This window comes from Berghia stephanieae, chromosome 6 (genome assembly GCF_034508935.2).
Source record: "Berghia stephanieae isolate SIO BIC M18660-M18661 chromosome 6, UCSD_Bste_1.3, whole genome shotgun sequence".
Classification (NCBI taxonomy): domain Eukaryota; kingdom Metazoa; phylum Mollusca; class Gastropoda; order Nudibranchia; family Aeolidiidae; genus Berghia; species Berghia stephanieae.
In genome coordinates, this window is record NC_088365.1 from 41,718,915 (window position 1) to 41,730,979 (window position 12,065).

The 12,065-nt window shown below is 33.4% G+C and overlaps 1 protein-coding gene across 11 annotated transcripts in view; it reads right to left on the bottom strand.

Annotated features, from left to right (window-relative positions):
* Positions 1-12,065, bottom strand: part of LOC144975038 (transmembrane protein 116-like) — a 54,095-nt gene that overhangs the window by 27,620 nt on the left and 14,410 nt on the right. For all 11 annotated transcript variants that reach the window (XR_013645855.1, XR_013645856.1, XR_013645857.1 and 8 more), the window contains exons 4-10: positions 11,999-12,065; positions 7,990-8,094; positions 5,261-5,310; positions 3,472-3,579; positions 1,792-1,831; positions 881-967; positions 351-402 (exon numbers count right to left, since the gene is read on the bottom strand). The exon at positions 11,999-12,065 is cut by the window's right edge and continues 74 nt beyond it. Coding sequence is in view for 7 of the 11 variants with exons in the window: in XM_078918703.1 (XP_078774829.1) it covers positions 351-402; positions 881-967; positions 1,792-1,831; positions 3,472-3,579; positions 5,261-5,310; positions 7,990-8,094; positions 11,999-12,065 (509 nt within the window). In the remaining 4 variants the exon portion in view is untranslated. The remainder of the gene's footprint in view (positions 1-350; positions 403-880; positions 968-1,791; positions 1,832-3,471; positions 3,580-5,260; positions 5,311-7,989; positions 8,095-11,998) is intronic.

Consider the following 12,065-nt stretch of genomic DNA (forward strand, 5'->3'; position numbering starts at 1 on the left):
AAGGTTTGTAAGTTACTCGTTTATCAATCTATGAAAAATAGTTTTATAATTTTTAGATTTGCCAGTAATTCTGTGCTCAATGATAAAAATTTAACATTGGATGTAAGGATTCCAACCTTTTTTAAAAAGAAAGAATAGATAAAGTATCTGTTAAAATGTTAAAAACATGGTAATAATTTCACTAGTTTTTTTAAAAACAAAGCTGAAGCAAAAAATTAAAATCTTGAAATATAAGTAACAGAGGCCAAAACTAAATAAACAAATAAATATATAAATGGAAATGTATAGATTCAGAGTTGCCAAGTCTTACTCTAAATGTAAAAAGTATTGTTTTGGAAGATTGTACTCACCTCTCCTCATTGCTACTTGTCTGAATGTTCTGGCAATCATTATGTACAAAACCTGACACGAGCAGAGAATTTATAGACTCAGTCATAAAACAGCATTCTCTAACAACACTTCTTAAATACGAAACTGATTGATAAACTTTAAAAAAGGTAAAAATTATTCTAAAAACTAAGGTGCCTGAGTGAGCCAATCAAAATGTTAAGAAAATAGAGTAAATGTCACTCATATATCAAAACAATACAGAAAACTATGTTTCGGCCATTGACCTTCCTCAGGGGACAGGCAAAACATGCAGAAATATGAGTGAAAAAATGTCATTTAAATAATGAAATTTAATCATAAATTTAAAAGGAAATGTTTAAACATAATTTGCTGTTTTTATTATTTTCTGCATATTTTGTTGCTGAGGAAGGCTATGGGCTAAAACAGTTTTTTGTATATTGTTTACATCGACGAGTCACATGGTTTGGATTGAAGACTTGGGCATTATGCTCAAAAGCAATCATTTCAATAATGGTGCAAATTAACTTACCATATTTACAATCATAACCATCAACAGGGGGATTAAAAAAAGGAGGCGAATCATTTTGTGCTTTGCACCACCGTCCACAACTTGACTCTGATGAGAATATGCGAAAAGGTTAAAATGACTTACTTGTCAAATGATCAAATATGTAAGAGGCTTGCATGGTAAAAGAAAGTTATGAATATATCTAACCAGCTGTCTTAATATCACAAAAAGAACTATATTATTAGTCGGGTGCAAGCTAACATTGGTAGAACGCTGTCCTTCCAAGCAAAGAGTTCAGAATTAATCTCACATACATTGCTTGAGTCTATCAAATATGAGGAAAGTATTTTGTGATGGACTAGAGTCCTACTCAAAGAGTAGCAAGTTATAGCTATTGTCTGTTAAACAAAAACCACAGATGGGATAAACTACTAACATATGGAACTCATGACACTGTAGGACTCCTATTTTACTATGGTGGTTTCCATGACAACCCAACCCCAACCCCCATCTGAATACCCATTCTGCCAAAGTGCCCATTGTTGTCAGGAAAGAGACATTATTCTATCAAATTCATCTCTCTGGTGTTTTGAGCTTGTAGTCGGCATATTGTTCAAACTTTATTACTCATCATTATTTGTCCATCAAAAAAGAAAGTGCTTCCTCACTAGAATCTTCAGTCCCCAAAGGAAATATGGCAATTAAGGACATATATCTTCAATTTCTTATACTGACTGGCCATCCCAAAATATTGGTCTAAATAAAATTTCATTCAACATTTTCTCACTGGAATGCCATCCCACTCAGACAAAAGATAAATTGCACTTCCATTTTTTCCATGTTAACTTGCATTCACATATAAATATTTTTCTTTTTGTTAATTATTTTTCAATTTAAGTCTTATAAAAAAATAATAAAAAAGTAAAACTCACCCAACACATCTCCTCATTAAATCTGAAATTTGGAAAACATCTGAAAAAGAAAAAAAATGACAATCAGTTACTTTGATGACAATCACTGGAGGAGTACAATGTGAAGCACTCTGGAAACAAAAGTAAAGAGTGCAATACAAATATGCTGTTAATATTAATCTTTTCTATATTTCGAAGATCATGGTCTTAAACAATGGCAAGCAACAATAATAACTGTAAGATCAAACTTGCTCGTTTACAATGGACTTTAAACCACATCATAATCAAAATTATAGAAAATATTAGTGTTTTAATTTAAATAAGCATGATTTAAAAGTTTGCTAAATGAATGTTGAAGCTTTAAAAATGGATACAGAAAGCAGGGGAGCTTGAAAATCAGTAACTCCTTAGAAGTAGTCTTTCAGAGCCATTTGGGCCATGAAGTCTGAGTTTATCCCTAGTTTCTATAGTATGAAATGGACAATAGCAATCACTTGCTACCCTTTGAATAGGACATTATTGTAAAGTACTTTCCATCAGATCTAACAGATCCAGGTACTCAATCAACAGTGGATGGACAGACAAGGGGCACTAAAAAATTCAGGACTTCACCTGGGATCGATCTCAGTCCTTTCTTGTGTGAGGCGAGTGCTCTACCGATGAGCTATTGGGACCCATAGTGTGTGATTAAAAAGTTTTATATACTTGCATTCTTTGGATAAAATCAAGTTAATAAATAAAATGCATGCAAGATTTGATTGTTAATTGAACATTGTAAAGCACATTTAGAATTCTTTTATATTGTGAAGAAAAAAAAAACTGATCTTTAATTTTTAGAAGAAAAAAAAAAATTTCTTCAAATCCTGAATCTCATCAACAAATTACTCTTAAAATAATTTTGTATTTCTATCCCATCAGACTTATTAAAATCATTGTACCCAGTGAAATAGGGAGCCCAGATAGCTCGGTAGAGCACTCGCTTCGCATGCACAGTAAAAAGGAAGATCTAAATAAGAGTCAAAAGATTGAGGTCAGCCAAGGCCCTATGAAATAATTAAGACAAAGGGGACGTGTTCAACTAATACCAGAAGTAGATCCAAAAGTAATGTGTCCATCAAAAAAGCCCTAAACTGCTACATAGTCTCCATCAATAGACTCTCAGATGGTTATTGAATAAGCTTTATATTAAAAGCACAGATTGAAATACCTAATGTATAATAAAAAGATGATTAACATGGGGGGGGAAATATCACCTTTCAATAAGATAAACCCGATCTATTTCTTCTCAGCAAAAGACTCCGGGCACAACACAGCCAATACCTAATTAAATTATTGTCTCATTCCAGAACATGGATCCATGGAAAGGACAAATGATATGGGGGCATGGAGGAGATAGTAAGGCTTAGACCAATGAAAAATCTACCGGCCAAGGGAGGGCCAATGTTCTCCATCCCTTGGTGAATTCCACCCACCACTTCAGAGTCAATGATATATTAAGGAAAGCTCACCATTTCCTTTATCTTAATAGATCCAGTTAGGTGAATACATTATTGGTGAATAAAAACCTAAACAAACCAGGCCTGAGGAGTAAATAAATTAAGTTCAAGCTGACTCTATAAAGAAATGCGCTTCATCTTTGCAGCCATAGACAGAACAAAATCAAAATATGAATTAATTCACAAAACATTTTATTTTTCTTACGAGGTGCATTGTTTGGGCATGATTGTCAACCAAACAGTGTTGTCTTCAATGTCTTTCAGATTATGTGTCACCAACATTAGACCTGTGGCCAGGCCTAGGGGAAGGAGCCTGGTGAAGGTTAGAAAGGTTAGATAAAAATTATTTTTTAAAAAATATCTCAAGGCTACAAAAGTAGTGATTTATAATAACATACATGCTAATTAGAGGAGGGAAGATGTAATTTTGTAGTCTGATCAAATTTTAAAAAATAGTTAAACAATAAAAGGATTAATTAATTGATTAATTTACTAAAATAAAAAAAAATATATATAAATGATATTTTTCGTTAAGGTCTATCTGCGGTCAAAAATCATGATAACCCTGGTATTTGCTGCTGTGCATTGCCTCAAAAAAGCAATAGGGGCTGAGTTTCTTGGTCAAGATGTCAGCAATGGGGTTAAAACTTAAGTACTCTGAGTCGAAGTGGATTGTTTTATCCACTTGGCCATCTTGCACACGATTATTATCAGGGACGACTTTCAACAAGTTTAGAGTATTTTGAACACTCATTCATAAAATCACTAAATAATCAGCAAATCCTCTCTGTCATGTCCCTCTTCAAGAAATCCACATCACAATTCCGCCCACCTGACTGACATCCACATTTTGAGACTTCTTTAACATATTTAAGGTTTTTCAAAAGGCCACATCTACATTACTTAAGTCTGTGTATGTTTGTATGACTCTCAATCAAGATTTGATATCTCAATATCAATCTTCCAATCCAAAGGAGAGTGATTCATTACTTAGCCATTTACTCAACTCACCCATATCATGGACAGGACTGCTAACATTATACAAATAATAATTTTTAAAAAATACAAATAAAACCACTAATTCATACCAATTATACGATTTTTGTTTCAATTCCTTCACTTTTTATTGTTAATCTTAATTGGAAAAAAAAAAAAAACATTCATGAGATGTCATGATAATGTTTGTTTGTTTGTTTTTAAGGGTTTTACGGCGCTTGCAACACATTTAGGTTATATCAGCGCCAGTAAAAAGGAAGAAAATGGGATAGTAAAAAGTTCTAAAATTACAATTGAAGCATCCAAGAGAAAGCAAGACATAGGGGAACTGGGAACAAATAGGGATCAGATGTAGATTCCAAGAGCATATCACCAATGTACTTAGTTTGAGATCACCTATAAGTCTCATCCGGACACAAGAACAAAGTCCAACCAAGAGGAATACACTCAAATGCTTACAGTATACATTAAAAATAAACAAATATACTAATACATAGCAGAAAGATGATTTACAAGGAAAAAAATATCATCTCCCAAAACGCTAACTATGCATTTGACTGTTTCCCTCCCAGAGGACCCCGACCATGGCCAGGAAAAAAACTAAGGAATCTCATTCCAAGACAAAGACAGAAAGCATGTTGGAAAACAGATATAAGGGGATAGAAGATACAGCAAAGTACCTCCCTGCCCACTATGGTGTCATGATAATAAAAATCATATCGTGCCAAGGGGAAGAAAAGTAAATAATTCATCTCAACAATATTTAGCAGTCACTCTCATAGAGAACAACATTCACTACCAAAATTTTATGTCTTACTGTCATTCTTATCCATAAGAAAGTTAGTAGTATTAGATTTGGTTACATTGATGAAATAAAAAAAGTTGAGAACATAAAGGTGATCAGCCTTTTTCTATGTAGATGAATCTTGTGTGAATATTTCATGAGAACTATCTTGCTTTTTGAGACAACCCCAAAAAAAAAATAGATCTTAACTTACCAACACAATCCATAAACGAGATACATCCAGTTGTTACTCACCACCCGTACCTGTTTGAGATTAACAGCAAAAGATTTAAACATGGTGGATCAAATCAACATAGAAAATGCAATGAACTGAAAGTATTGTGCGGCTATGTGGTCTAGAGGTATGACACTCGCTTTTGGATCAGAAGGTCCTGGGTTCGAGCTTCACGCTCGGCGCATAGTTGAGTCCTTGGAAAAGGCTCTTTACTCACATTCTCTCACCATACTCAGGTGTAAAATGACTACCTGGTCGTTAACAGCGGTGTCTTTGTCAGAAAAATTGTAATATCGCCTAGCAGGCGACCCCTTGTAAAGCGCTTTGAGCATATTTAGTGGATATTGCGCTATATAAAAGCTCATCTTTTATTATTACTTTTTAAATTGTGTATTGGGATTATTAAACATCTATCTTTTATCCAGAGCTTTGGCCCAAAAAGTAAATTAAATTGATGAAATAAACACACCGTGATAAATATATATCCATCTCCATGGCTTTGGCATACATGTGGCATATATATATATATATATACTTGTGAGTGTTGAAGGATAGTTGTAAGTACGAGAGTGCTCAATAATGTTGGTTAGAGCAAACAAAAAAAGTAAAGACGCTCATATTTTTCTGTCGATACAATTGCTTCAATAGGTTTCCATATCTTCAGTTGACAATGTCCGTTGTGTACTTTTCCTTTAATTTAGTTCAATGTTGTTTTATTTTCATCCTTGTGCTTACTTCCGATGTGTATGTTATTGATTGGGTGGTGATTAGTGTTATGTAGTGACAAATACACATATCTTAAAGAGCACTTAAAATGGAACATTTCCTGAGATGCCTGAGATGGAAGGCGTTCTACTTCGACAAACATGAGGAAGAAGATGATTCACCAAAAAAAGAAAATTTTTGGATTCAACACAGCCAACTACCCCCCCCCCCCCCCCCACCCCAACCCAACCACACAAAGATTTAAATGCTTTCAAAAACGACCTATTTGACCTAATTAAACCATTATTTTTTAAAAATCGTAATTTCTAAAACACCCTTGCCAATGATGTGAAAGCAATTAAGAAGTCCAAAAACCTGTTCGTACCAACAGACAAAACAAATAATATATGTGTGATCGACACTAGCACCTACAACAAATTAATCCAAAATAGCATCACCAAACACTATAAAAAAGCCCCTGCAAATGCCAAACACATCATCAACTTGGAGGCAACACAGATTGCAACCAAACTCCACCTAGAAGAATGGATAGAGTGCATCGCACCTAACGAGGCATTTAGAACAATTAAAGACCACAAAATAGACTTCAATAACAACCCATCATGCGGGCTAATAAACCCAGCCAAATCAGAAATAGAATTTTAAGCAAACACTACCTCCAAGACATTAACACAATCAGACAAAACACAGACATACAACAATGGACGAACACACAGGTTGTCATCAATTGGTTTAAAACCCTCACCAATAAACACAACCTACAATTTCTACTGCTAGACATCTCTGATTTTTACGCCAGCATAACATTCATGAGAGCAATCAAACTCGCATCAGATCAAACATGCAAGGAGGTCGCTCCTCTTCCATAACAGAGAAGTCTGGACCAAGAAAAAAAGGCATTTGATGTCACCATGGAGCATACAACGGCGCTGACGTATGCAAATTAGTGGACCTCTTCATCACACACCAGATCAAGGACCAACTACCAAACATAAACTTTGGCCTCTACAGGGACGTCGGCCTACGAGTCCACAGCACAACATCAAAATCCAACAAAGAAAGAACGAAGAAAAAATTAATTAAATTATTTAAGGATCTCGACCATAAAATTACACTAGAAACTAATCTACAACAAGTTGACTTCCTGGACACAACCCTCTGCCTCAAAACTAACATGTATAGACCATATAAGAAACTCAACAGCGCCCCACTATACATCAACAAACACTCCAACTACCCAACCACGATAATAATATGAATACCTACAATGATAGAACAACAACTAAACAACCTCTCTTCAAATGAAACCATATTCCATGAAACAAAAGACGACTATGAAAAGGCCCTCAAACAGAGCAGCCACACCTCAACACTGAAATACAAAAATGTGATACACACCACAACACCAAAGCAAAACAGAAAAAGGAACATAATATGGTTCAACCCACCATTCAACGACGCAGCCACTTCAAATAGCACTGTGCTTACACGTTTGAGTTTAAAATCAAAATACTATGTGAAGTCAATGAAAAAAAAGTTGATCAAGACGGAGATATATAAAAAACACGGCATCCTGAACTCAACTCTTTCAACAATTTTGAATGAAAAACGAAAATCCCCAAAACTATTTTTAAAATACACCAAAAAAAAAAACAAAACAATTTTTTTAAAAATCATTTTAAAATGGTTACAAAGACGGCATTTATTCAACAACTCCATTTAAGGGGAAACCCATGATACGATTAAATTAGCAAATTCCTTAAACAGTTACATCGCAAAACAGGAACTTGCTTTAAATCAAAATGTCTTTAAACGAAATAGTTTAGAAGGTCCCTAAAATTTCAGTTTAAAGTAATTCTACTGTATATATATATTTCTATAAGGACCTGTAACCACTAAGGAAGTACACACAGTAAAAATTGTACATATTTAATTTGTATGCTCAGTAAATTATGATTACTAAAAAAATCATTCTCACTTACATTGACAGCATCCAATCGCATGCCATCTGTCAATCGTCGCCTGAATCTAAATAATGCTTCAATGGCGTAGGCAATGGTCAACAAGAAAGCTGTTGTGTAAAAACACTGTGGATGAAAAATAATGGCAATAAGCAAGTCAATGCATCAAATAACATAAATTAACATTTTCAGCATGAAAAAAGCCCATTTATATAAAACTTATCCAACATTGTATTTACCTAGAAAAATATCTCATTGATGGATTATATAAACACCTTTTTAGGCATTATTGCAATATCTTATTATATGTTTGGCAAATCCGATTTTTTGTTCCACTAAGGCTCCAATGAACCAATCACCACCAAATCTTGCATTGCGTTTACAATTGACCTGAAGATGGTTTTTGTTCCTATGAGTTTGATTAAACAATGCTTTGATTTTATCAAAAACTCAATTGTTTCGTCCAAATTTCCTCAAAAACAGATACCATCATTTTAAGCATGTTGGTTATGGGTTAAACTTCCAAGTAAACAAGTATTAGATGACAATTAAATGTGAATACTTGCACTGGACCAACACCAGGTAGTAGTTCCTCTTATTATTTTTATACAAACAAGTTCTTAAAGTTCTTAAAACATTTTCTGTTCTTAAAGTTTAGAAATTATTCTAGTTCACATTATCGAAATATATTTGATCAGATAGTTTGTCAACTTTTTGATTACTTTCTCCAATTACAAAGAATAACAATATGTCAGCCAGTCACTAAATGAAAATTCCAGGTTCTCTAACCCAAGGTAACAAAAATGGCGTCACATATGCCATTGAAACCTGCCTCCTCCTCTCTTTGTACACAATAAATATGATACGAGATTGAACATTTTATTTAATTTATTTAATTTCAATTGATTTTATAGCTATGGTTTCCTTTAAAAAATAGATTTACATGCAAGTGTAAATACTATTTTGATTTGATACAAGATTTTGACCACAACAAACTTCTTTCCTCACACGAGACAGGTAGCTGGGATGACGTGTCGGTAACAAGGGGCGTGTATTTAGTGATCATCCAACACAAATAAACTGGGGGGTTTTCTACTCTTTTTACGAATAAATATTGAATGTCTGTTTCAGTCTAAATGAAACCGATATCTAATTCTGTGATAATTCTAAACATTATCTTTATCTTAATTGTACTTGAAAGGAAAAAAAAAACGAATTGGATTTCATGAAAACAATTTATCTACGTATGTTAACGGTCAATATAAAAAAAAAAAAATTCAAACTGATTAATGGCTGCATGGAAACAATGCAAAGAGCCCAAAACTCATCACACATACTGATTCTCAATCTCATTCCCTCTTTCTTTCTCTCTCTCTCTTTCTCACTCTCTCTCTCTCTCTCTCTCTCTCTCTCTCTCTCTCTCTCTCTCTCTCTCTCTCTCTCTCTTTTTCTCACTCTCTCTCTCTCCCTTTCTCTTTTTTTTCGCTCTTTTTTTTTCTTTCTCTCCCTCTTTATCTCTCTCTCTCTCTCTCTCTCTCTCTCTCTCTCACACACACACACACACACACACACACACACACACTTATTTCTAACAAACTACAAAAAGAATTGTCCCTGTTAGCCACTTCTTTATTATGTTTGTTGGTCTTTAAGACCAAAAAATTAATAAAAAATAAAAATTTCTCTAAAGGCTAAATTTTTAAAAGCTCATTTTTAAATCGTGTCGAAAAAAAAATGTATCAATTTTTAGAATAATATCGTCACATTTATCATAAAACTATCTTTTTTAAAAAAAATAATTTTAAAAAATAATTTGAGTAAAAGACTGATGTTTAAAAATGTAGCACATCGCTACTCAAATTATTTTTTTTTTTTTAAATGTTTTTATGTTGCTCACCTTTTGATATACTGTGTACTGTTTGGTTTGTTTTCTTCTACTTTCTGTTTATGTAAATGGTTTACATATTCATATGTGATCTTGGGAAAGACCCCCCCCCTCCAAATCCAAGCCCTCTTTTTGCTTTCAATCTTTTCTTAGATTTTCAGCGCTACCACCACCACTGGCTCTTGGCTCCTTAACTAAATAATAATAATAATAATAATAATAATAATAATAATAATAATAATAATAATAATAATAATAATAATACTAATAATAATAATAATAATGCTGAAAACTTATATAACGCTATAACTCCAAGAAACCAGACTCGAAGCGCTTAAACTACCATCACACCAGATTAATACTCAAAACAAATGATCTTTGGGGGGAAAAACACTTCATAGAAAAAACGATGTGTTGAAAGATCACAACGCTAGATCAGTCCGTTGGAAAAGTTGGAAAAACATAAAAACGAATAAAGAAATTTAAAATTTTTTTTTTTAATGACTATATGAAAATATTAAATCTTAAAGAGTGCACTCACTCCATTCAAATAAATCTTCATACCCCCCTCCCCCCTCTTCCATCTTCATGTACCTATTTCAGGCTTGAGAGAGTGAAAAAAAAAAAGATTTATAATGAACAAAAATTTGACTATAAAATGCAAAACCCCAAAGAGATTTCAGACCTTGGGATGGGCTCATCTACTACTATAAATGTTTTGAGACGCATTTTTGAATTTAAAAAAAAATTCTCTCTGTGCACGAGTAAAAAGCGCTGTGGAGTTATCTTACGGCATTAAAAATTAGACAATAAACAATGAGTTCAAATTTCATTGATCAACACTTGAATTTTTAATTTTGTGTTGATCAACCTATCATCCCGTTCATTGAATGGGTACCTATGCTTGTTTCTTATCAAAGACAATATTGTTTTACATAAGAAGCAGACCTGCCACAATGAACAAAAAAATTATGTTTATCCCCCTCCTTCCCACCTCCCCCCTTAAAATCAGAACTTCAGGGGGGAAATCTGTATAAATCCAAAATGCATAGTTTCCACCCATGTTTTAAAATGCTTCAGAAGTAATGTAGTGGAGTAATTTTTGGTCATGTATCATTTCTGATTTTAAAATTTATAAAGAGAGAAAAGAAAAACACACACAAAAAAAACAAAAAAATTTTTTTAAAAAGAACAAAGAAAAATAATATTTTCACAAATTTTAATCACATATTTTGATTTGAAAAATATGAATCTGGAGGGGAAAATCTGAATTTGGCCTCCAGTCAAAACCATCTGTAAGTCCAGCTGAAACGAGAATCTTTAGGTCATACCATACATAAAATGTAAGTGAACTTTCATGTCCTACTGTAATAAAAAATTATTTTTGGTATTTTCTTACACAGATTAACATTTCTTTACTGTCCTGAAACCTTGCAATGTAGTGGTGGTAGACAGTTCGTCATTTCATTATTATTACACCTTAGGTGTAGTATTATTATCATTATCATTTCTATCATTATTTCTCTTCAAAGAAATATTTTTCTTAATCAGTATGCGGTAGCCTCCAATTATGGGGAATCCATCTAAGTTTACATCCATATGAACGATATGGAAGATATGTATACATTGTAGTGCTATTCTGTCTACAAGAATAATTTCCTTTTGAATGACAGATTAGCACTACAATGTATGCATCTCTTCCATATCGTTCATATGGATGTAAACTTAGATGGATTCCCCATAACTGGAGGCTACCGCATACTGATTATGAAAAATATTGTTAGTTTAGAACTTTGAATTTGGTGAATCATGTGGCAATCAATAATGAAAAATCTGTTGGATGGAAACTTTATTTCTGTAGCCCCTTATTGTTCGCATTCTTGATCTAACAGTTAAGGGAATATGATTGCAATTTGGGTGCTTCGAATTTTCTGCTATATCATATATTGTGAACTTGTCCTTCTTTCTTCATATGCCCAACATGAGGCGCTTGTGGCTCCTTAAAAATCTACCTTATCTGCTTTGGATTATTTCTGCATCATTCTAAATCCATAAAAAATAGTTGAAAGACCAAAACTATAAATTAGATGGTCAAAGCTTAGTTTGGGTCCTGTAAAATCTGACCCAATATGGCCCAACACTCACCGTGACCATTGTCATAATGTAGCCACAGGGACCAGGTGCCCCAGGGTAAGACATCTGTGATAGGAGA